The sequence below is a fragment of the Geotrypetes seraphini genome, chromosome 3 (genome assembly GCF_902459505.1).
Source record: "Geotrypetes seraphini chromosome 3, aGeoSer1.1, whole genome shotgun sequence".
Classification (NCBI taxonomy): domain Eukaryota; kingdom Metazoa; phylum Chordata; class Amphibia; order Gymnophiona; family Dermophiidae; genus Geotrypetes; species Geotrypetes seraphini.
The window spans coordinates 128014-153644 of NC_047086.1; the positions used below are offsets into that span (position 1 = coordinate 128014).

General features: G+C 41.8%; 1 protein-coding gene across 5 annotated transcripts in view; it reads right to left on the minus strand.

The window, feature by feature from the left end:
- Positions 1-25631, minus strand: part of GTF3C2 (general transcription factor IIIC subunit 2) — a 357778-nt gene that overhangs the window by 35229 nt on the left and 296918 nt on the right. For all 5 annotated transcript variants that reach the window (XM_033936535.1, XM_033936537.1, XM_033936536.1 and 2 more), the window contains one exon: positions 18006-18134. In XM_033936535.1, the coding sequence (XP_033792426.1) occupies positions 18006-18134 (129 nt within the window). The remainder of the gene's footprint in view (positions 1-18005; positions 18135-25631) is intronic.

The window sequence follows — 25631 nt, forward strand, 5'->3', positions numbered from 1 at the left end:
CCTCCACCTTTATGACCATCTCTATCCTTCCTATAAAGATTATATCCCGGTATGTTTGCATCCCATCCATGTGATTCACTGAACCATGTCTCTGTGATAGCGACAATATCTAGATCTGCCTCTAACATCAGGGCTTGCAGATCATGAACTTTGTTGCTTAGACTGCGAGCATTTGTGGTCGTCGCTTTCCAGCTATTTTTCAGCGATAATCTCCTTTTTCGTATGGATTTTTGTTTCGTTTCACTTTCCGTTGCAATACTTGTTTCCTATACTTCGAGCTTTCCAGACATTGCCCTCTTTTCCCATCCGTGTAGAGGTATTCAGTGATTTACTTACCTGAGGGCTTAAAATCACCCGGGAGCTTTGATCACCCTGCCCTATTACTTCTAGTTTAAAGTCCTCTTCAGTAGATTAGCCAGTCTGCCGGCAAAGACACTTCTTCCATTCTTTGATAGATGTACACAAACCCTGCTCAGCAGCCCTTGTTAAAATCATCCCATGGTCCAGGAAGCCAAAACGCTTTTGACGACACCATCCACGTAGCTACACATTCATTTCCAGAATGCGAGCTTCTCTGCCCTGGCCTTTACCCTCGACAGGGAGGATGGACGAGAATACCATCTGTGCACCTGACTGCTTCACCTTCTCTCCCAGAGCCACAAAGTCACTTTTGACACATTTACAGGGGTACCTGGCAGTATCATTAGTGCCAATGTGGATGAGTAACATCGGATAGTAGTCATCAGGCTTGATGAGTCTCGGCAAGCTCTCCGTAACATCTTGGATTTTGGCACCAGGCATACCTCTTGTGACATTATGTCTGGTCTGCAGATGGACACTTCTATACCCCTCAGAAAGGAATCGCCAACTACCACTTCCTTATGCCTCCTAGTGGTCACGGATCCAGTAATTTTTGGAATCTCAAGCTTTGGGCCTTCCTCTCATTGGGTTGCTCTCATCTCCTCCACTTCCAGGACAGCATACCAGTTCTTCAGTTCAAGGGCGGGGGGAGTCACAGTACCAATCTTGCAGTGTTCTGTAATCTGAGTCCAGCTATCTTTCAGCACAGCCGCCTCTTCCCCATGGCTGGAAATCTTTGATGCCTCAGAACCATTTCATTGATGTACCTCTCATTCTTGCAGACGTTTCTTAGTCTTGACACCTCCTCTCTCAGTTCTTTTACTTCCTTCATGAGGGATTCAATCTGAAAACAGCTTGCACATGGAACCACTCCTCTGCCTGGGTAACATTTTCTGTCTGCAAAGAAGTAACCTGAGCAGCAGCTTTGGTGATACGATGTTTCTCTGCCATACTGTGGTGCAGAAGTACTTGCACCTGGAAGAAAAAAAAACTAGAGGCAGAAAGTAGTTCACAGGTTGCTGTGAAAACTATCTTTAATGCAGATCCTCTACAACCTCTCTCTTAGAACCAGGCTTACTGAGGGATTCCTCCCCTCAAGGGTCACCTGTGGAATCTGATCTCTTAAGAAAGTCCTCAAGTCTTCCAAGTGATTTATGGTACAATCTAGAAAAGTAGTGGGACACACACAGCCAGTCGTTTTCGAGATATCTATACGTGGAGGGGCATTTTCGATAGGACACCTAAACCTGTGTCTGGACGTTTTGGGAAAGACATCCAGAAATCCAACAGAGAAAATATTCTTTTTCAAAACTGCAAGACGTCTATCTTTTTTGGCCATTTCCAAATATAAAGACATCCACATGAAAAATGCAGAAAGCAAGCTTTCCAGGAAGTCTGAATTTTTAGCAAACTGTTCAGACAGCTGAGCATACAAGTACTGTAGTGAATGCCACATAAAAAGTCCCAGGTACAGAAGTCCCTATAACTTGCTTATATTGTATGCCAAGTCCACCAAAACTCACCCAAAACTTACTGTGCCTAACTATACACCACAATAGTTCTTATGCCTGCAGATGTCATCTTAATATAGGTACAGTAGGATTTGGAGGGCTCTCCAAACAATATAAGCAAGTTATAGGGACATTTGTACCTGGGATTTTAATGTGAAATTCATTGCAGTTACCCTTACATTGTCCCTCTGCTCTCGGGGCTCAGAATGATGTCTACGTGACCATCTGCTATAGGAGGGGGTCCTGAAAAGTTCTCAGCCCAAACAAAAAGAGAATGTCTACAAATGAGACCCAATTGCCCTGGCGCTGCACACTACCTACTGGATGTCGATCGACAAACAATGTACATTCAAAGGCCTAGTAATGACCTACAAACTTTTCCATGACATGGTACTGGTCTATATGGCCACCAAACTTCTACTCTACATCCCAAATCTCTGCTTGCAAGAAGAAGACCAATTACATGCACCCTCGGGATGTGCCCTTCACCTTGAGACAGCCCGAAAAAGATCTTACACGCACTACCTACCGTGCCTCTGGAACAAGCTCCCTATCCATATAAGATCATTAGAAGGTCTACTAAACTTCAGAAAGTCAATAAAAACTCACCTCTTCCCTTGACCCTCTGAGAATGCACCTACCCAAATTCCCAAACCTTAGAAAGAAGAGCACCAGCTCTCTGCTGTCACGAGTCTCAAACACCGATGTGCTTCGCCCACTGTACCATGAACTGTCACACTTTATATTGCCCATCATATAATGCAATAAGCTACCAAGTCACCTCCTGTGGTACAATACGTAGCCTCCACTGTGCAAGATCCCACCATACTATCTACTATATCCGACCACACCTTATTTATGTCATACAATGCTACCAACAAAAAAGTGGCATTCACTTTATCTACAAGTGAATCGTCATCAGATAGTGATAAGAATGTACCAAAATCAATCAAAACATCTTTGCCTGAGGGTGATTCTAAACTTTTATCAGAATCTTTTTTTAAGGCTTCCTCCGGTAGAAGTTGCATCTCAGGGATCAACCAGGGTAGAAACCAGGAGTTTCACCAAATACAAGAAGTCACCTTATCACTGAACAAAGGAATTTTCATTCTATCATCTCGAGTTTTAAGCCATCAGGAAGAAGAAATTCTATCAAAGGGTCTGTCATTTGTTCCAATTATCCAATATGATGGTTTTGATACATGGACTCATCTTTATAGGTTTTTTAGAACGTTGAGATTGAAGGTTTTCTTCCAGGATAAAGATAGTGGTATTAATGATTCAAGTCTTCCAGAAGGTCTGAGATACAAATCCAACTGGATTCCCCCAGGTCCACCTGATGCCTCCATAGCAGCATTCGAACATCTAGTGTTGAGAGATATCCAACAAATGGAAGCAAAGAATAACAAAATACAATCCAATTTATCTTCTAGTCAGAGGAAGATCATTCAGAACCTCCAGAATGACTGTTCGATAATCATTCAAAGAGCAGATAAAGGAGGCGGGATAGTTATCCAAAACCATATAGATTACCTTAGAGAAGCAATGCATTAACTATCTGACATCAGCTATTATACAGAGTTAGGGAAAGACCCCATGGTTGATATTAAAAATAAAGTAGACTCCATTCTACAAGTAGCTAGAGAAGAAGACCTAATATCTCTGAAGGAATTACGGTTCCTATCTAAAGATTTTCCCCGGGTCCCTGAAATTTATTTTATACCCAAAATACATAAATCTTCCACAAATCCTCTAGGTCGCCCTATAGTCATGGGGATCGGGTCAGTCCTGGAGCCTCTATTGAAGTATATAGATTATTTGAAAAAATATTGTACCTTTGGCAAAATCTTATATTAAAGATTCAGCCCATTTTCTACAAATAATCGAACATTTATCACATCAACAAATAATGTAAGAGTCAATATTAGTCACAGCGGATGTGGTGGCTTTATACATTAATGTGCCTCAGTCAGCAGCCATTTCCTTGGTTAAAAGTCAATTGTCAAAGCTAAATATATCAGTAGCCAAACAACATATGTTGAATCAATTAGCTGAAATTGTGATCACTAATAATTATTTTAAATTTGAGAATAAATTATATCTTCAGACCAAGGAAGACTTTGGCATGTCTTTATATGTCTTACTTTGAGAACACATTTGTGTATAGATCCAAGTATTTCCAACATGTCAGTGGTTGGAAACGTTTTATAGACGACATGTTTTTTTGTGTGGACTGGAGGTATGGTACAGCTCAATCAGCTTTTAGAGGAAATCAACCAAAAAGATGACAATATTAAATTTATCAACAAAAAAAAGATAAATTTCAAATTTCCTTTTTGGATATTAACATTTATAAACACGGTAATCACATTACTACCAGCCTCCACAAAAAAACGTCAGCTTGCAATTCATTACTTCAATATCAAAGTTTCCACCCTCGAGTTCTCAGAAACAGTATTCCAAAAGGTCAATTCCTTCGTTTGAGAAGGATTTGCTCTGAGGAGGAAGATTTTGATACGCAAGCCAATGATGTATAAAAAAATGTTTAGACTGAGGTTATCCAGGGAAACTCATCAGAAGAGCGTGGAAGAGAGCTAAAAACTGTCAGTGCCAGTGGCTCCTGCAACCAGTAACTCATAACAATGATCAAAATATAGCTTGTGTTTTGCCGTATACAAACAATAGCAATGCCTGTTAAAAAGATCATACAAAAACACTGGCCAATATTACAATATCATGCCGCTTTGATGGAGAAACCAAAATTTGCCTTTTCAAGGGCTCAAAATCTGGGTGAAAAATTAAAACATAGGAAAATGGATCAGAGTACACACAGATTACTTCCACATATAAAATGTGGCAAATGTCACCAGTGCCGGAATGTTCTAGATCAAACATACATTGCTATTCCTTTATCCGGGGGCAAGAAGTATTTCTTGTCTACCGGGACAGATTGTAATTCAAGTGGGGTGGTCTATTGTATAATTTGCCCTTGTGGCAAGGTTTATATAGGCCAGACTATTAGGAAGATTAAGGTTCGGGTAACTGAACATCTCAGTAACATCCATAGAGAAAGAGTTACCGCCCCCTTGGTGGCTCATTGGTTGCAGGATGCCCATCATATTGACGCACTCAGATATACTGTGCTGTTAAAAGTCAGGGACTATTTGGGTGATTTATCTAAGCTTTTACTGATGAAAGAACAAAGATTCATATACAGTTGGCAATCCCTAACTCCTCATAGATTAAATTTAGATATAGATTGGTTTCAACTATAACATCTTGTCACTTCTGGATAGAAGCAGAACAGTCCTACAAAAAGTAAAGCCAGTGGAATCATTATTTAGCTCGCCCTGACCTTGCTTCCTTCCGGGTTTATAATTTGATATATTCATCACAGATTAACATTAGTAATCTCCCTATTTTTGTGAGATACAATGCTTTGCAACATTTTCTCATACTGTCACCTTTTCTCTCTCACTTTATGATACTATACTTTGTATACTATACTTTGTATACTGTGTTTAGGTGGTATAGAGCCTATATTCCTGTCTTACTAGTTTTCAGCCATTGTTTTCTGCTGATTAGGTAGAGAAGGGAGGGGCTCTGTTTTACTTCTAAGGTTAACTGCATTATCTTAGAATGCAGTTTACAGAATTATATGGTGCAGGACTTGCTTACATTGGAAAGTTGGTCCTCAACCTGGCAGCTAGGCTTCAATGCTAAGAAATGTAAGGTCATGCACCTCGGAAGTGGAAATCCATGCAGGACATACTTCTTGAACGGAGAAACTTTAACTAGGACTTCAGCAGAACGAGATTTAGGAGTAATCATCAGTGCAGACATGAAAACTGCCAATCAAGTGGAGAAGGCTTCATCTAAGGCAAGGCAGATAATGGGTTGTATCAATAGAAGTTTCGTCAGCCGAAAGCCTAAAGTCATAATGCCGTTGTACAGGGCCATGGTGAGACCACATCTGGAGTACTGTGTGCAATTCTGGAGGCCACATTACAGTAAAGATGTGCGCAGAATTGAATCGGTTCAGCGGACGGCCACCAGGATGATCTCGGGGCTCAAGGGTCTCTAGTACGAAGAGAGACTGAACAAATTGCAGCTCTACACTCTCGAGGAACGTAGGGAGAGGGGAGACATGATCGAAACATTTAAGTGGAAGATGATATTTTCTTTCTCAAGGGACCCTCGGCCTCGCCCGCTCAAACTCAGGGGCGGAAAATTTCATGGCGACACCAGAAAGTATTTCTTCACAGAGAGCGTGGTTGATCATTGGAACAAGCTTCCAGTGCAGGTGATCGAGGCAGACAGCATGCCAGACTTTAAGAATAAATGGGATACCCATGTGGGATCCCTACGAGGGTCAAGATAAGGAAATTGGGTCATTAGGGCATAGACAGGAGGTGGGTAAGCAGAGTGGGCAGACTTGATGGGCTGTAGCCCTTTTCTGCCGTCATCTTCTATGTTTCTATCTTTGGGACAGTGCTGTGAACAAGGCTGCCCTGTGAACTTCAATAAGATAAGTTGCTCTGCATTTCATATTCTGCTCTTTCCACTAGTTTTCAGCATTATATCTGCTTAATTTCTCTTCTCATCCCTGTTTCTTACTAAAAAAAGAAAAAAAAAAGCACAAAAAATAAACCCTTCTCTTTCCTCTGTTAAATCTTATTTCCTCTTTCCCTTTCCCTTCATAGGAATAAGGGTAAGACTTATAGTCCCACCAACCCCAGGGACCACTATTCATATATAGAGACCCATATAATCAGAACTACTCAAATCAAGTCACTTCACAACCAATTAAGATGACCTTTATTCTATGCAATCACTGTGGTGCTTTAATTCCAAGACATACTATTTGGAGGCTTAAGGCTTGCCCCATCTGTCTTCAACTTGCTAGTATTAAGGAGGAGCTCTGCAAACTTAAACAGGAATTGAATACAATTAAAGCAGCTTCCATCACTCCACAAAATCATACCAACTTACCACCTCTACCTCAAAGAATAAAACAGCCCAGGAATAAATGGGTCACAATAGGCTCAGGAAGACTGCGACATGTAACACAGAAACATCCACCTTCACTAATATTACCTCTACAGAATTCCTTCGCTCCACTAGTGCACTGTGATACTCAAGAATAAAGAAGGGAGGTGGGACTGGAATCAATGAAGGTAACTCAAGAGAACAAGCGCACCCTAAGCACAAATAAAAAAGCCAAAAACAGAAAACTATTACTGTTGGGGGATTCCATCATCAGAGGCATTAACCTTGGAACACAAGGCGAGGAGACCAAAATAGTGAAATGTCTTCCAGGATCCTCAGCTACCAGGAATTCAAGGCAAATACTGACTATAATTAAGGAAGAAACTAAGGATTTTAACACTGATGTTGTTATCCATCTGGGAACAAATGACCTGGCCAACAACTCCACACTTGCAGCACAGAAAGCTTTTCGGGAGCTTGGTGAGGGCGTGAAACCTTTTGTAAAGACTTTAGCTTTTTCTGAAATACTGTCTACATATGGAAAGGGAGAGCAAAGAGTGAAAAACACAGAGGACTTTAATAGATGGCTCAATGCCTGGTGTCATCAAGAAGGCTTCAGGTACATAGGAGGATGGGGAAATACATGGAAGGACAAGAAGCTATATTGCACTGATGGGCTACATATTACTACAGCAGGAAAAAGAAACCTTGCAGAGAAATTTAGACAATATTTTTCTAGGCATTTAAACTAGAAGGTGGGGGTGGTGTATGTACGAAGGACAATTATAGAGACCACCCCCGGCAAAAGAAAAGATGTGATAGTAGTAAAGGCTGCAACATAAGCAATATCAGCAATTCATTTCTTAGTATTGCAACGGAAAGTGAAACGACACAAAAATCCATACGAAAAAGGAGATTATCGCTGAAAAATAGCTGGAAAGCAATGACCACAAATGCTCACAGTCTAAGCAACAAAGTTCATGATCTGCAAGCCCTGATGTTAGAGGCAGATCTAGATATTGGGACCATGGTCTGAAACGCCGTGCTGTACTGGTAGAAAATGTCTGGCCAGAGTGTAGATGAAAACACCATGGCACCATTCAGATGTACAATCCGGAATCCATACCCAATCCTCCAACAAGTGTCTTGTTTCGCCTCTCAAAGGGTTCCTCAGGGAATGTATCAGCTGGAAAACTCCACTCCTCTTCCGTGCACATCGGCACAAGAAACGCCCCTTGCTAAAAAGGAACTGCAGGATCCAACTTCCAGTAGCACTTCCGGGTTACAGTGTCATAGCAACAGCCAAAAAACGGCTGCCATTCGTCCATACAACTGCCATTCATTCTTCAAACTGTCACTCATCCAAAGAATGCCACCTACTCCACCTGCTGATTAAGGCCATTAGGCCAAATAGTATCCAAAAATAAAATCCAGTGCTGTTCATGCTGGTACAAAAACCTCTTCACATTGCCCCTCCGTGGGGTAACAGGAATGTGTTCTAGCACAAAACACACAAAATCATCAAAATTATGCCGTTCTTTGGCACAATGCCGGGTCAGGATGTCAACTTCTTTTTTGTGACCGATATTGGACCGGTGTTCAAATAACCGAGTCTTGAAACATCCAAGTTTCCAAGTTTATTAATTATTTGATTAATCACTTATTCCAAATTCTAAACAATGTACAAAACATTAAAATCTTGAGTTACAATAATCAAAGGGAAACAGACAATATAAATATAACTAACTAGACAAAATAAATGGTACAAGAGGGTGGGAATAGGAAAAGAAATACAAGTTTAAAAATAGTAAAGAAGATATATAAAGGAAAAAAAAACAATAGGGAGGGGGAGAATAATAAGCAACAGAGAATGTAAAGACCAGGGCTCAGTAGAGACACCTGATCTAGTCCTATTTTCAGGTTTATGAATCAAATCTAGTTTTATTAGTTGTCAAATGCATCTTTAAAAAGAAAGCATTTTAGTTTGCTCTTAAATCTATCCAAACCGAGTTCTTCTCGTACATGAATTAGGAGTAAATTCCACATTTGGGGGGCTGTAACGGAAAAAATAGAGTGCCACCGTGTATTTATGGTTTTAAGAGAAGGAACTGTCAAGAGATGTTGGTCAATAGATCTAAGTGATCTACATTACATTACATTACATATTTCTATTCCGCCATTACCTTTCGGTTCAAAGCGGATTACAAAAAGAGTTATGGAAGAAGGGTTACAACGTTAGATCAGGGAAGGTTTCCAAGACAGGGAAAAGTTGGATCTGGGGTTAGGGAGGGGATGGTAAGAGGGGGGTTAAGCTTTATCATGGTATTAGGCTTTATTAAGGGATTTCTTGAAGGGTATAGTTTTTATGTCCTTTCTGAACATCTTGTAGTCTGGGGTTATTGTCAATAGGTTGGAGACTTGGTTGTCTATCTTTGCTGCCTGAGTGGCCAGTAGTCCGTTGTATATTTATTTTAGTTTTACTTCTTTGATTGGGGGGTAAGTGAATGGGGTGTGTGTTTTTCTATGCCTGGTAGAGGTGGCTTGGATGAGGCGGTCGTTTAGGTAGGTTGGGCTGTCTCCATTTATAGTTTTAAATAGTATACAGTAGAATTTATATTGTATTCTTTCCTGGATTGGAAGCCAATGAGAATTGATGAATGCCTCAGTAATGTGATCATGTTTTTTCAATGAATAGACGAGTCTCAGAGCTGTATTCTGAATTGTCTATAGTCGTTTAATCATTATTGCAGGGCAGGGGAGGTAGAGGATGTTGCAATAGACTAGGATACTTAGGATTAGAGATTGTACTAGGAGATGAAATTGTGTTTTTTCAAAGAATTTTCGGACTTGTCTAAGGTTTCTCATAACAGCGAAAGATTTCTGTATTGTTTTGTTAATTTGTGGTTGAATGGTGCAGCCTCTGTCAATAGTCATACCTAGAAGTTTTAGGGTGGTTTGCAAAGGGTAGTTGATAGAGTTGATTTCTAAGTTGGCTATGGTTGGGATTTTGTTATTTTCTAGGAGGATGAATTTAGTTTTGTCTGGGTTGAGGAAATATATGGAATCAATAATCTATGAATGAACGAAGGTGTTTTATAAAGAAGAGATTTGAAAGTTAGTAAGCTTAACTTGTAAGTTATTTGGTGAGCAACTGGAAGCCAATGCGCTTCCTTGAGTAAAGGCGTCACATGATCAAATTTTTTTGCATTCTTTATGAGTTTAATTGATGCATTTTGAACAATCTGCAGACAACGAATTTCTTTTAAGGCAATTCCTTTGAACAAAGCGTTACAATAATCAATTTTTGAAATCACCAGCGAATGAATTAGTATGTTTAGAGATTTAGAGTATAAAAATTTGGAAACAGAACGAATTTGCCGTGTGACCAATATAGGTTAACCCGCAAGGGCACGTCATCCCATACACCACTCCTCTTGTTTCACATGTTGTAAAAGAGCGAAATTTCACCATTCTTCTGCCAGGAGCTTGTGCAGCTGTGCCCTCTTGCATAATACCACAAGCTGCACACTTTCCAGTCCCATCGGGGGAGACAGCAAGCAAACAGAGTACAGTTTCAAAGGGGCCCAGTCATGAGATCCATTCGGAATGCCAGAGGGGAGTAATTAATTTGTCGTCCAGGGTGTTCACGAGTCAAGAGATTACGGACCTGGATAAGGGGCTCTCTTATGTTCCAACTAAAGTTTATGAGCCGTTTCAACTAAGGACTGATTTAGAAAAATTATTCAGATCACTCCAATTACAGTTATATTTTTTTGACTCAGCCTAGAAGTGATCGTTCTGTGGTTCGTGACAAAAGCACCTAGATTCCCCTGGGCCATTTGGATCCAGTGTTGACGGGTTTTAAAGCCCTAGTTTTGACAGAACTTTCTAAGTTAGAAAGGACACAGCGCTGTATGCATACCAACTTGACACCCCCTCAGAAAAAGATTCTGCTAACTTTACAAGATGATAAGAACATTGTAATACGTAAGACAGACAAAGGAGGGGGCATAGTTATTCAGGACAAAGTCCAATATTTACAGGAAGCTTATCGGCAATTGAATGATTGTTCTTTGTATACGTGTTTGCGTAATGATCCTTCTAATGACATTTTTGCAATGCTTTGGAGATTTTGAATGAAGGAAGGAAGGTGGGCTTTTTGACCAAATCGGAGTATCAATTTTTGACACATCAGATGTTTAAGGTACCGGTTATATATTTTCCCCCGGGTCATCCTATTGTATCTGCTCGAGGGTCTACGCTTGAATGGGTGTGCAAATACATTGATACTTTTTTAGCTCCGATGGTCTTTGAGATTCCTTCCTATATACAGGATACTGCTCATTTTTTGCAATGTCTTGAGGATCAGCAGAACATTGCCTCTGTGACGTTTATGTTCTCCCTCGATGTGCGCTCCCTTTACACCTGTATTCCACAGGATAAAGCATTGGCAGTTGTGGAAGAAATTCTTAATAACAGAATTCGCCCTCATGTGGTGCCAATGGAATTTTTGTTAAAATTGACTAGGGTTGCTATGCTGGAATTATTTCATTTTTGATGGGAAATTTTCTCAACAACGTATGGGAGTTGCTATGGGGGCATCGTTCGCTCCATCAACTGCCAATTTGTTCATAGCTGTTTTTGAACAACGCTGGATTTATTCATCAAGTTTTTTTGCCCATGTTCGAATGTGGAAGCAGTTTATTGATGATATCTTCTTTTTATGGGACTCTACCAAGGCGGAATTAAACACATTTTGGGGTTTTTTGAACAGCTGTCATCCTTCCATCCAGTTTGACATTAAAATTAAAAGCTTGGAGTTGTCATTTTTGGATGTAAAGATTCATTTGGAGGGAGATAGGTTTTCCACATCAGTATTTTTGAAACCTGACCGGAATACATTTTTGGAATATATAAGCATGCACCCGGCTGGGTTAAAAAACAATTTGCCTGTGTCTCAATTTTTTCGCTACAGGCGGATCTGTAGTTCAACAGAAAAATTTTTGAGACAAGCGGAACCCCTTAAACAGTGTTATAGAGACAGGGATTATCCGCATAGAGTAATACAGAAATCCTGGCATAGGGAAAGGTTCAGTCCAAGGGAACAACTGTTGCAATATCACATACGAGCTTCAGATGACAAAGTTATTCCGTGTATTATGAAGTTTTCTACAGTGGTACAAAGCTTAGGCAGACAGATCAGGAACATCTGGCCTATGATGCAAACAGTCGCATGTTTTCAGGATCAAGAGTGTAAGATTGTGTATACACGTAATAGGAATTTAAATAATATCTTGTGCAAGGCTGATGTTTGGATTGTCCAGGAGGAGGGAGAGGTGGTCATTTTCGTTGTGGAAAGTGTGCAGCTTGTGGTGTTATGCAAGAGGGCAAGGCTGCACAAGTTCCTGGCAGAAGAGTGGTGAAATTGCTCTCTATTTACAACATGTGAAACAAGAGGAGTGGTGTATGGGATGACGTGCCCTTGCGAATTAACCTATATTGGTTACCCTGCCAGATGTTTCAAGACTCGGTTATTTGAACACCGGTCCAATATCGGTCACAAAAAGAAGTTGACATCCTGACCCGCCATTGTACCAAAGAACGGCATAATTTTGATGATTTTGTGTGTTTTGTGCTAGAACACATTCCTGTTACCCCACGGAGGGGCAATGTGAAGAGGTTTTTGTACCAGCATGAACAGCACTGGATTTTATTTTTGGATACTATTTGGCCTAATGGCCTTAATCAGCGGGTGGAGTGGGTGGCATTCTTTGGATGAGTGACAGTTTGAAGAATGAATGGCAGTTGTATGGACGAATGGCAGCCGTTTTTGGCTGTTGCTATGACACTGTAACCCGGAAGTGCTACTGGAAGTTGGATCCTGCAGTTCCTTTTTAGCAAGGGGCATTTCTTGTGCCAGTGTGCACAGAAGAGGAGTGAAGTTTTCCAGCTGATACATTCCCTGAGGAACCCTTTGAGAGGCGAAACAAGGTACCTGTTGGAAGATTGGGCATGGATTCCGGATTGTACATCTGAATGGTGCCATGGTGTTTTCATCTACAGTCTGGCCAGACATTTTCTACCAGTACAGCAGGGCGTTTCAGACCATGGTCCCAAGCTAAGTAAAACTTTTTTTGCTTTTCCTGTGCACAGTGATGGGTATATTATCCTTTTGATAATTACATTTCATTGGTGTTGGAGTTTTTTTGTCAGTGATAGTACATGAGTAGCTTTGACTTTAAACAGTATTGAAGTTGTTTACTGCAGCATTGAAATTTTTGAGGCTTTTTCTCCACTGGTTGTGAAATGGTTATCTGGGGAGTGTAACCCATCTCTGGTGAGTAATATTTTGTAGTTAAATTTTGGGATTTAAACGTCTCTATCATATCTAGTTTCAAGTTTCAAGTTTATTTGTTATTTGATTAATCGCCTATTACAATTACTAAGCGATGTACACATAATAAAATAAATTTCTAAAATGTACATAAAATAGAGAGTAACGTTAACAAGGGTATAAAATCATCAAAAATAAACTAATTAAAACAAGGTAAATAATACAAAAACAAGCAAACAATAGGACAAAAAGGGAGGAAATACAATGTTCGATAGGAAAGAATCAACAGTTAAGGTAAAACACAAAAGGAATGGGAGGACAAATAAATAATTGAAGATCCAAAATGCATAAAAGAGTAAACGATAAAAGAGCAATTAACGTTTCAATTAGGTATTGAACGCATCTTTAAAAAGAAAGCTCTTAAGTTGGCTTTTAAATTTTTCCAAATTCTTCTCCTCTCTTAAATAAAGTGGGAGTGAATTCCAAGTCTGTGGCGCTGTTACAGTAAAAATGAATTGCCTTCGGGTGTTAATAATTTTAAGAGAAGGAATGACCAACAAAAGTTGGTCATTAGATCTTAAAAATTTAGGAGAATTATATGGAATTAAAACTTTGTAAATAAAAGCAGGGGTTTTATATAATAGTGATTTAAATGCGAGTAAAGATAATTTATATAAAATTCGGTATGATACTGGGAGCCAATGTGCCTTTTGAAGTAATGGAGTAACGTGGTCGAACTTCTTAGCCCCCATAATTAATTTAATAGAGGCATTCTGGATTATCTGCAATCTTCTGATTTCTTTTTGTGCCATTCCCTTGAATAAAGAATTGCAGTAATCAATTTTCGAAATAATCATTGAATGAATTAAGATATTCAATGATTTGGGACATAAGAATTTCGAAATAGACCTTATTTGACGAAGTCTATAAAAGGAAGCCTTAACCACATAACTAACGTGGTCATGGTAAGTTAGATTTTCATCAAGAATAACACCTAAAATCCGAATCTTGTTTATTTGTTTGAGAGTAACCCCTTGGATAGTGATGGGAACAGCAATTTTTTGATTGTCTTTCCAGGGAAAGAGCAAGGTGTTAGTTTTGTTAATGTTTAATGACAGTCTATTATTATCAAGCCATAGATGAATCTGGTTTAGTTTCTCATTGATAACTGCAATTTCTGATGAACTGTTAGGGTCAAGAGGATGTAAAAGTTGTATATCATCAGCATAAGCAAATACGGAGAAGCCGATAGATTGGCAAAGAGTCATAAGAGGAGCAAGAAAAATATTAAACAGAAGTGGGGACAGGATAGAACCTTGTGGAATACCATAAGAGACTGAAAAACTAGCAGAAATAGAATCATTAAAGGAAACTATAGAAGATCGATTGTCTAAATAAGATCTAAACCAGAGAAGGACTTGCTCAGTAATGCCTATAGATTGTAATCTATTCAATAAGAGATCATGATCAACCGTATCAAAAGCTGCCGAAAGGTATACAGATTGAAATCTTTAAGTCTTTCCCCATATGCCTTATGACAAAGACCACGCACCATTTTAGTAGCTTTCATAAGGAACGACTCCATCCTTTTTATATCTTTTTGAATGTGCGGTCTCCAGAATTGTACACAATATTCTAAATGAGGTCTCACCAAAGTCTTACACAGGCGCTTCAATACTTCCTTTTTCCTACTGGCCATACCTCTCCGTATGCATCCTAGCATCCATCTAGCTTTCGTCATCACCTTTTCAACCTGTTTGGCCACCTTAAGATCATCACATACAATCACACCCAATTTCCGCTCTTCTGTCGTACACATATGTTCTTCATCCCTTAAAATGTACCGTTCCCTCGGGTTTTTGCAGCCCAAATGCATTTCTTAGCATTAAATTTTAGCTGCCAAATTTCAGATCATTCTTCAAGCTTTGCCAGGTCTTTCTTCCTGTTATTCACACCATCATGGGTGTCTACTCTATTGCAGACTTTGGTATCATCCGCAAAGAGACAAAACTTATCCGATAACCCTTCAGCAATATCATTTATAAAAATGTTAAAAAGAAAAGGCCCAAGAACAGAACCTTGAAGCACACCACTGGTAACATCCCTTTCTACATAGCGATCTCCATTGATCACTACCCTCTGTCGCCTTCCACTCAACCAGTTCTTGACCCAACCCGTCACTTTGGATCCCACCCAAGGGCACTCAGTTTATTTATTAGATGTCTGTGTGGAACACTGTCAATGGCTTTGTTAAAATCTAAATATACTACATCTAGAACACTCCCTCTATCCAATTCTCTGGTCACCCAGTCAAAGAAACTGATCAAATTTGTCTGACAAGACCTACCTCTAGTGTTGCCTCCGTTCCTGTAATCCATAGGATTCCAGAAATTTCACCATTCTCTGTTTTAAATGTGTTTCCATTATGTGGATGACATTACCATAGTCATCCCGGTAACCTGTTTGTCACCCGAGTTTATAAACTTTTTAGGGACCATTTTAAGTCACATTGATCTCTGTATGACTGCTTTTAAATTGAAACTAAATGTGGAAAAAACTAAATTTTTCCTTGCAACTCCCAATGACAAGATCAAAGATACAATGATACATGTGAACGGTTTGGACTATAATATTGAACAATCTATAAAAATACTGGGAGTGACTTTGGATAAACCTCTGACATTGGAACAACATACTGATTTAATATTTAAGAAATGTATCTTGGTGCTTTGGACGCTTCGCACCATTAAGAAATACTTTGATGAAGCCTCTTTTCGTTTGGTGGTACAGTCCTCTATCTTAAGTATTCTTGATTACTGTAATATTGTATATTTAAGTGCTTATAAGAAAATTCTCAAAAGATTGAGAGTGGTTCAGAATACTGCTGTCTGCCTCATCTTTGGTCTGAAAAAATGGGAGCATATTTTCCCTTTTTATCAGAAACTCCATTGGTTGCCGATAGAATCCAGAATTTTGTTTAAATTTTCATGTATTTGTTATAAAGCAGTCTTTGGTATGTCACCAGGTTATCTTGTTCTTTACTTCTCTCTGAGCCATCCTACTAAGAATACACGTAGAGTGCATATGTTTACATATTCCTCCATAAAATCTTGTCGCTACAAGAGGTTCTTTGAGAGAACCCTTTCGTTTCAGGCTGCTAAACTGAATGTATGTCTTGGAAAAATCATGTTAGAGGTTCCTTCTTATTTTGATTTTAGAAAATTGTGAAAGACACAACTTTTTGATAGGCTGGTATCCTAATGCATCCTGTTTCTAATCTTTTAACTGTTTTTCTTTTACTTTCTGATGTATTCTATCTGCATTATATGTATTCGTTCTATTGCACCTGAAAATTAGGCTCTTCACAAAATTGTAATGTTCTCTTCCCCCCTGGACTCAACATCATAACATAACATAACATACTGCTTATTGACTGCGTAACCAGAAGTTCAAAGCGGCTTACAAAAAGTTATAAAAGTAAACTTGTTACATGAAATAAAATGATTTGTTAAACAGTCAAATATTTAGAAAAAAGATAGGTCTTCAATTGTTTTCTAATATGGCCATAGAATGGGTAGTAAGCAACCCCTCTATGCTATTCCTTCCTTTATTAAATTCTTGTAAACCATGCCGAGCTCTATAATTATGGAGAGAATGCGGTATATAAACTTAAGGTTTAGTTGAGTTTAGTTTATTGTTGTGAACCGCCTAGAACCTCTCGGTATGGCGGTATATAAGAATATAATAATAATAATTATTATTATTCCTTTCCACAAAAGTCAGACTTACCAGCCTGTAATTGCCTACTTTTTCCTTACTTTTGTGGAGAGGGACCACATCCGCCCTTCTCCAGTCCTCCAGTACCGCTCACGACTCTAGAGACTCATTGAAAAGGTCAGTCAGTGGAGCCACTAAAACTTCCCTAAGTTCCTTCAGCACCCTCGGATATACATCATCTGGCCCCATCGCTTTGTCTACTTTTATTTTAGCTAGCTCCTTATGAACACAACCCTCTGAAAATCGATCAGAGTCTACCACTCCTCCATCCCTATTTATGCTTGTCTTCTGTGGTCTCGCTCTCAGTGCTTCAGTCATGAACACAGAACAAAAATATTTGTTAAGCAATTCAGCCTTTTCTTTATCAGCTTCTACATATTTCTCCCCTTCACTTTTGAGTCTCACAATGCCACTTTTGCACTTCTTCCTATCACTAATATATCTAAAAAAATGTCTTGTCTCCCTGTTTTACCGTGTCAACTATTTTTTCTTCCATTTACATCTTTGCTTTCCTGACTACATGACCAGTCTCTCTTAACTTTTCCAGATATTTTGCTCATCTTTGAACCTTTACTAGTACTGCTATATCTTTTTTGAGATAAGGAGACCAGAACTGAACACAATATTCCATAGAGCGAAAGAGGCATTATAACATTCTTAGTCTTGGTTAACCATCCTTTTTAAAATCATTCTTAGCATCTTTTTTGCATTTTTGGCTGCCGCTACACATTGGGCGGAAGGGGTGGAGAAGATGAGGGGTGCTGGCGCCCCCACCAATATGGTGGACTGCTCCACCTGTCCCCTTAGTACATCACGGTATGCATAGGAAGGGCTGCGTATAAGCAGAATGTTACACTATTTCTAAGCTGTAGGAAAGCTGTATCATCCCATTTGTGTGATTCAATCCTCGTCAACAAAGCCTTAGCTGCAAAGTTGATGAGTAATACTGAACTTTCCTAGTTTGATTATTTTATCTGTCCAGTCCCACAATTCTTTTTAAACACAATTTGGAACAACTCAAGACACCAACATACAAATCTTCGTTCCGAAGTTCGCTTGATATGCCCAGGATTGATATTCAGGTCAGGTAGCACAGAAGCAATAACTTCTCCAGTAAGGTCTCCAGCAGTAATGGTGTTCAACCAGTCTGAACCAGAGATACTCTGCAAGGGAACATAAAGTAAAAACAAGGTGAAATCTTATTTCTTTAAGACAGAGACAATGCGAATTTTATAGACACAGTTGTAGTGGTCAATATTCAGTAAAGTCAAATCCAGTTAACTGAATATAAATGATATCCTATTAAGTCAGCAAAATAGAATATGGCTACTTAAAGTTAACTAGATATTTTTTCTCGTTAACTTATTTTACATTTCAATTTTATTTAATATATTGTCTATTACAAAGTACCGTATTTTCACGCATATAATGTGCGCGTTATACGTGTTTTTACAAACCGTGCATACCCTTGCGCGGTATACGCGTGAGCGCGTTGTACAAAATTTTTTTTACATAGTTCCCCCCCCGACGTCCGATTCACCCCCCGCAGTACTGCTCACCCGCACCCCCACCCCGAAGGACCGCCGACTCCCCGACACGATCGGGGCAAAAAGGAGCCCAAGCCCTCTTGCCCCGCCGATTTCCCAACTCCCCGACAATATTGGGCCAGGAGGGAGCCCAAGTCCTCCTGGCCCTGGCGACCCCCCCCCTGCTAGTTTTTCGGGCCAGGAGGGAGCCCAAACCCTCCTGGCCACGGCGACCCCCTAACCCCACCCCGCACTACATTACGGGCAGGAGGGATCCCAGGCCCTCCTGCCCTCGACGCAAACCCCCCTCCCCCCAACAACCGCCCCCCAAGAACCTCCGACCGCCCCCCCCAGCTGACCCGCGACCCCCCTGGCCGACCCCCACGACACCCCCCACCCCCCTTCACCGTACCTTTCTGTAGTTGGCCGGACAGACGGGAGCCAAACCCGCCTGTCCAGCAGGCAGCCAACGATGGAATGAGGCCGGATTGGCCATCCGTCCCAAAGTTCCGCCTACTGGTGGGGCCTAAGGTGCCTGGGCCAATCAGAATAGGCCCGGGAGCCTTAGGTCCCACCTGGGGGGTGGGGCCTGAGGCACATGGGCCCAACCCGACACACACAAATACAAGGATACACTAAAGGTACAGTTGTGAAAATTGAATAAAATATGGATAAAAGACCAGGCTAATATAGAAAGTAATAACACACAATTCCAGTATAGCACATAGCAGTGTGAATTATTGCTGAATTAGAAGAGGGGTGAGGCATTTCTGGGATAAGTATTTGATACTGTATGTACACAAGAGTTGATGGCTTAGCATAACTCATCATAAGGGCTACTGTTTAAAAGACTAGCCTGAGGATGTCACGTGAGGGGAGGAGTAATAGCCCAAATACAGGCAATTGTAAATAGGGTCAGAGGTCTAGAGAATAAGAGTAATGGGAGAAGTAATTAGGGGTGGAGAGACTAGAAGAAGTAAAGAAAGTGTCTGATAGGTTGTGACCTATCAGGCTCCATCCAATGAGCAGGTAGGCATGAGGGATTTAAAATGTTTGTACTAACTATAAAACTAATGGATGTATTGAATGAAGTGATGCAAATTGGACACCCTTTCTGGCCAGGAAGAAAATAAAGTTTCTTACCTTACCAAATACTTTCTGCAGTTCTTTTTGTACTGTTGGTCTATTTCTAACAACTAAACACTTTAAACACTAATTTGAAATTCACTATGTCTTTGTCATCAACAACAAATTTCAATTTTAGATGTGCTAGTCACCAAAATTGATAGCACACTGATCACTTCAGTAAGTCATCAGATCAAAATAATTATTTACATTATTCCAGCTGTCATCCATAAAAATTAAAGGGTCCCCTTCCCATTAGGTATATTTGTACTTCCACTGCTCCGTTCAAAATAGAAGCTAAGAATTTGTTTCAAAAATTCCTCTTTAGAGGTTATCCAACCAGTGTGATCAATAAAGAATATAACAGAGCATTGTTTGCCAATAGAGAGCTACTTTTGGAGACTACCACTCACAACCAAATATTGAATCAACTTCGGAACACAGTTTCATCGGCTCAGGTTGCTAAGATATTGCGCCATCGTTGGCATGTTTTGGAATTTCACCCAATTTTTAAAAATGTCCCATGTATTGGATATTCTAAAGGATATAACATTAGGGCCAGGGTGGTTAAATTTCTCATTCAGGATCCGAAGATATACCAGGCTGGTTTTCACCACCATGTGGCTATTGGAAAGCTTGTGGTACATCTTAGTCAATTTTTCAACGGACTGTGTGCGGAGGGAGGAGGACCCAGGACGGTGGACAGAGGGCTCCGTGCAGACCGAGTCCAACCTCCGGCATTACACTACAGTCTCCACGCAGACAGAGGAGGCCGCTCAGCTGGATGGAGCCCTCATGCAGGAACTGTGGAGCCTCAGGGAGGAGGTGGTACACCTGAGAAGCATCCGAGAGGACAAAGCCTACATCGACGGAGTCATCCAGGAGTTGTCACAAATCACAGAGCAGGCCCACGACGAGTCCATTCTCGAGACGCCCAAGTCATCAGCTTTGAAACCAACAATTGGGATACAGGAAATGGCTGGCGGCAATGACACCTGGCAGCTGGTGACCTCTTCCACAGGCAAACATAGGAGACCCCCCCCCTTTTTCAATCTCTTCATCCTCTTCTTTTTCTTCCCAACAGGCCAACCCTACGTCAACCCCTCAACTCGTCCTGAGGAACAGATTCCAGATTCTTCAGGAAGAAGCTGCCGACGAAGAACAGGAGAAGGCCCAACAGGCAGCTCCATCTGCTGACCGACTCCCCCCCCCCAACGGAAGAAGCGCAGAGTAATAGTCATTGGGGACTCCTTGTTGAGGGGCACCGAGGGACCTATCTGCAGACCGGATACACATTCGAGGGAGGTTTTCTGTCTGCCTGGAGCCAGGATACGGGACATCACCACCAGCCTGGATAAACTACTAACGCCTCATGACCATTTTCCCATGTTTCTTGTCCACATAGGAACAAACGACACTGCCAGGAACACCCCGGAGACCATCACCAGAGACTTTGGAGCACTGGGTGTGAGGCTGAAGCAGACGGGTGCGCAGGTGGTCTTCTCATCGATCCTCCCAGTTAGAGGCAAGGGAAGAGCCAGAGATGAATGTATCCTGAGAACTAACGAGTGGCTACAAGGATGGTGTCGGGATATGAACTTCGGATTCCTGAATCATGGCGAGACGCTACAAGGACTTCAGGGACCAGATGGACTCCATTTGATCAGTAGGGGTAAGAACATCTTCGGACACTGACTAGCCCGCCTGCTTCGTAGGGCTTTAAACTAGGTAAGTTGGGGGAGGGTACCTACTCATATACTGGTGCGGAAAGGAACTATCCTGATGGGATGAGTCGACACTCTGCTTCCGAGGTAAGGACCCACATTGCAAACAGTTCTCTAGGAGCCACACAGACTCAGGTAGGAAACGCCTCACAGGGACTTAGCAAACACAAGGTGTGGAGGGCCATGTATGTTAATGCACACAGTTTAGGAAATAAAATTCTAGAACTGGAAACCGAAATAAGGGATGCCAACCTAGACGTGGTGGCGATATCCGAAACTTGGTTCACGGGCTCACTTGGGTGGGATATGGCTATACCGGGGTACAATTTACTTCGTCAGGACAGAGAGGGCAGGTTAGGTGGAAGGGTAGCACTATACATTAAAGAAGACATCAAAACCACCAGGATCACAGATGTCAAGTACACCGGGGAGTCCCTCTGGGTAAACCTGGCAAGAGGCAGCAAAAAATGCCTGTATCTTGGTGTGGTATACAGACCCCCAAGACAACTGGAAGACATGGACGCAGAATTAATTGAAGACATAGAGAATATCACTCTACGGGGCGACACTGTACTGCTAGGGGACTTCAACATGCCTGATGCAGACTGGAACACATTTTCAGCGACAACCAGCAGCACCAGGAGGCTATTAATCTCCATAAAGGCAGCATGTCTAAAACAGATGGTAACGGAGCCCACTAGGGCCCAGGCGATCCTCGACCTGGTACTCACCAACGGGGAAAGCGTCTCAGAGGTCTCGGTAGGAGATACGCTAACCTCCAGCGACCATAACATGGTATGGTTCAATCTTAGGAAAGGCTTCCCTAAATCAATCACAAAAACAAAGGTACTCAATTTCCGGGGCACCGACTTCGCATGTATGGGAGATTTCGTCCATCAGACGCTGCAGGACCAAGCAGAGACCAGTAATGTGGAAGCTATGTGGTCGTCCCTGAAATCATCCATACACGAAGCAACTAGTCGCTACATAAAATCAGTAGATAAACAGCAAAAAAACAATAAACCCCAATGGTTCACTAAGGAGATCTCGCACCTCGTTAAGGAGAAGAAAAAAGCATTTCTTTCCTACAAGCGTACGCAGAAAAGAGAAGCTAAAGTAGAATATAGGACCAGTTCTGCAGCGGTCAAAACGGTAGTTAGGGAGGCCAAACTTCGAGTGGAAGAAACTCTGGCAAAAAACATTAAGAAAGGGGACAAATCCTTCTTCAGGTATATTAGTGATAGGAAAAGGAACATGGACGGAAACTATGCGGTAGCAGATTCCGAAAAGCCGAACTACTAAATGAATACTTCTGCTCAGTCTTCACCTGCGAGGCACCGGGACACGGACCACAGTTAAAGGCAAGGCAAAACAAAACGCAGAAGACCCGTTTCGGAATTTTGAGTTCATACCAGGAGACGTCTACTGCGAACTGACAAGGTTCAAGGTGAACAAGGCCATGGGACCAGACAATTTACACCCAAGAGTGCTCAGAGAATTGAGAGATGTTCTGGCGGAACCGTTGGCCGTGCTCTTCAATCTCTCACTAAGTATGGGTATAGTTCCTTTGGACTGGAAAACAGCTAACGTCGTTCCTCTGCATAAAAAGGTTGCAAGGCAGAGGCTGCGAACTATAGACCGGGGAGTCTCACTTCAATAGTGTGTAAACTCATTGAAACACTAATTAAGCATAAATTAGATACGATCTTGAATGAGGGGAGTCACCGGGATCCCAGTCAACATGGATTCACCAAGGGTAGGTCCTGCCAATCCAATCTCATCAGCTTCTTTGACTGGGTAACAAGAAGGCTGGACTTGGGAGAATCCTTGGACGTCGTATACCTGGACTTCAGCAAGGCTTTTGACAGCGTCCCACACCGCAGGCTGCTGAACAAGATGGAATTGATGGGGTTAGGAGAGACACTAACTGCATGGGTTAATGATTGGCTAAGTGGCAGACTTCAGAGGGTGGTGGTTAACGGTACCCTCTCTAAAACATCGGAGGTGACCAGCGGAGTGCCGTAGGACTCAGTCCTGGGTCCACTCCACTTCAACATATTCATTGGGGATCTGACTCAAGGGCTTCAAGGTAAGGTAACCTTATTTGCTGATGACGCCAAACTATGCAATATAGCAAGCGACTGCAATCTACAGGATACTATGGTGCATGACCTTCGTACATTAGAAAGTTGGTCCTCGACCTGGCAACTGGGCTTCAACGCCAAGAAATGTAAGGTCATGCATCTCGGAAGCGGAAATCCATGCAAAGCTTACACCCTGAATGGAGAAACTTTAACCAGGACTACAGCAGAACGAGATTTAGGAGTAATCATCAGTGCAGACATGAAAACTGCCACTCAAGTGGAGAAGGCTTCATCTAAGGCACGGCAGATGATAGGTTGTATCAAGACAAGCTTCGTCAGCAGGAAGCCTGAAGTCATAATGCCATTGTACAGAGCCATGGTGAGACCTCATCTGGAATACTGTATGCAATTCTGGAGGCCACATTACCGTAAAGACGTGCTCAGAATTGAATCAGTTCAGCGGATGGCCACCAGGATAGTCTCGGGGCTCAAGGGTCTCTCGTATGAAGAAAGACTGAACAAATTGCAGCTCTACACTCTCGAAGAACGTAGGGAGAGGGGAGACATGATTGAGACATTTAAGTACATCACGGGACGCATCGAGGTGGAAGATGATATCTTTCTCCTCAAAGGACCCTCGACCACAAGAGGGCATCCGCTCAAACTCAGGGGAGGGGAGTTTCGTGGAGACACCAGGAAGTACTTCTTCACGGAAAGAGTGATTGAGCATTGGAACAAGCTTCCAATGCAGGTGATCGAGGCCAGCGGCATCCCAGACTTTAAGAATAAATGGGATACCTATGTGGGATCCCTACGAGGGTCAAGTCAAGGAATAGGGTCACTAAGGTATAAGAACATAAGCAGTGCCTCTACTGGGTCAGACCCGAGGTCCATCGTGCCCAACAGTCCGCTCACGCGGCGGCCCAACAGGTCCAGGACCTGTGCAGTAGCCCTCTATCTATACCCCTCTATCCCTTTTTCCAGCAGGAAATTGTCCAATCCTTTCTTGAACTCCAGTACCGTACTCTGTCCTATTACGTCTTCTGGAAGCACATTCCACGTGTCCACCACACGCTGGGTAAAGAAAAACTTCCTAGCATTCGTTCTGAATCTGTCTCCTTCCAACTTTTCCAAATGCCCTCTTGTTCTTTTATGTTTTGAAAGTTTGAAGAATCTGTCCCTCTCTACTCTCTCTATGCCCTTCATGATTTTGTAGGTCTCTATCATGTCTCCTCTGAGTCTCCTCTTTTCCAGGGAGAAGAGCCCCAGTCTCTCTAATCTTTCAGCGTATGAAAGGTTTTCCATGCCCTTAATCATTGTTGTCCCTCTCCTCTGGACCCTCTCAAGTATTGCCATATCCTTCTTAAGGTACGGTAACCAATACTGAACACAGTACTCCAGATGCGGACGCACCATTGCCCGATACAACGGCAGTATGACTTCTCTCGTTCTGGTCGTAATACCCTTCTTAATAATACCCAACATTCTGTTTGCCTTCTTCGCGGCTGCTGCGCATTGTGCTGTTGACTTCGTTGTTGTGTCCACCAGTACACCCAAATCTCTTTCAAGGCTACTTCTCTCTAACACTAATCCCCCCATTTGGTAGCTGAACATCGGGTTTTTTCTCCCTAAATGCATGACCTTGCATTTCCCCACATTGAAGTCCATCTGCCATTTATTCGCCCACTCCTCCAGTTTTCTTAGGTCCCTTTGTAGGTCCTCACACTCTTCCGCATTTCTAACCCTTCTACAGAGTTTAGTGTCATCCGCAAATTTGATAACTTCACACTTCGTCCCCATTTCCAGGTCATTGATAAATACATTGAACAGCAGCGGCCCGAGTACAGACCCCTGCGGAACCCCACTCGTGACCTTCCTCCAGCTCGAGTAATGACCCTTCACGCCAACCCTTTGCCTTCTGCCTGCCAACCAGTGTTTGACCCATCTGTGCATGTCCCCTTCCACCCCGTGGTTCCACAGCTTCCTAAGTAGCCGCTCATGGGGTACCTTGTCAAAGGCCTTTTTGAAGTCGAGGTAAATGATGTCTACGGGTTCCCCTTTGTCCAACTGACTGTTTACCCCCTCAAAGAAGTGCAATAAGTTTGTTTGGCACAATCTTCCCTTGCAGAAGCCATGTTGGCTCGCTTTCATCAGCCCATTTTTTTCGATGTGCTCACAGATGCTGTCCTTTATCAGTGCTT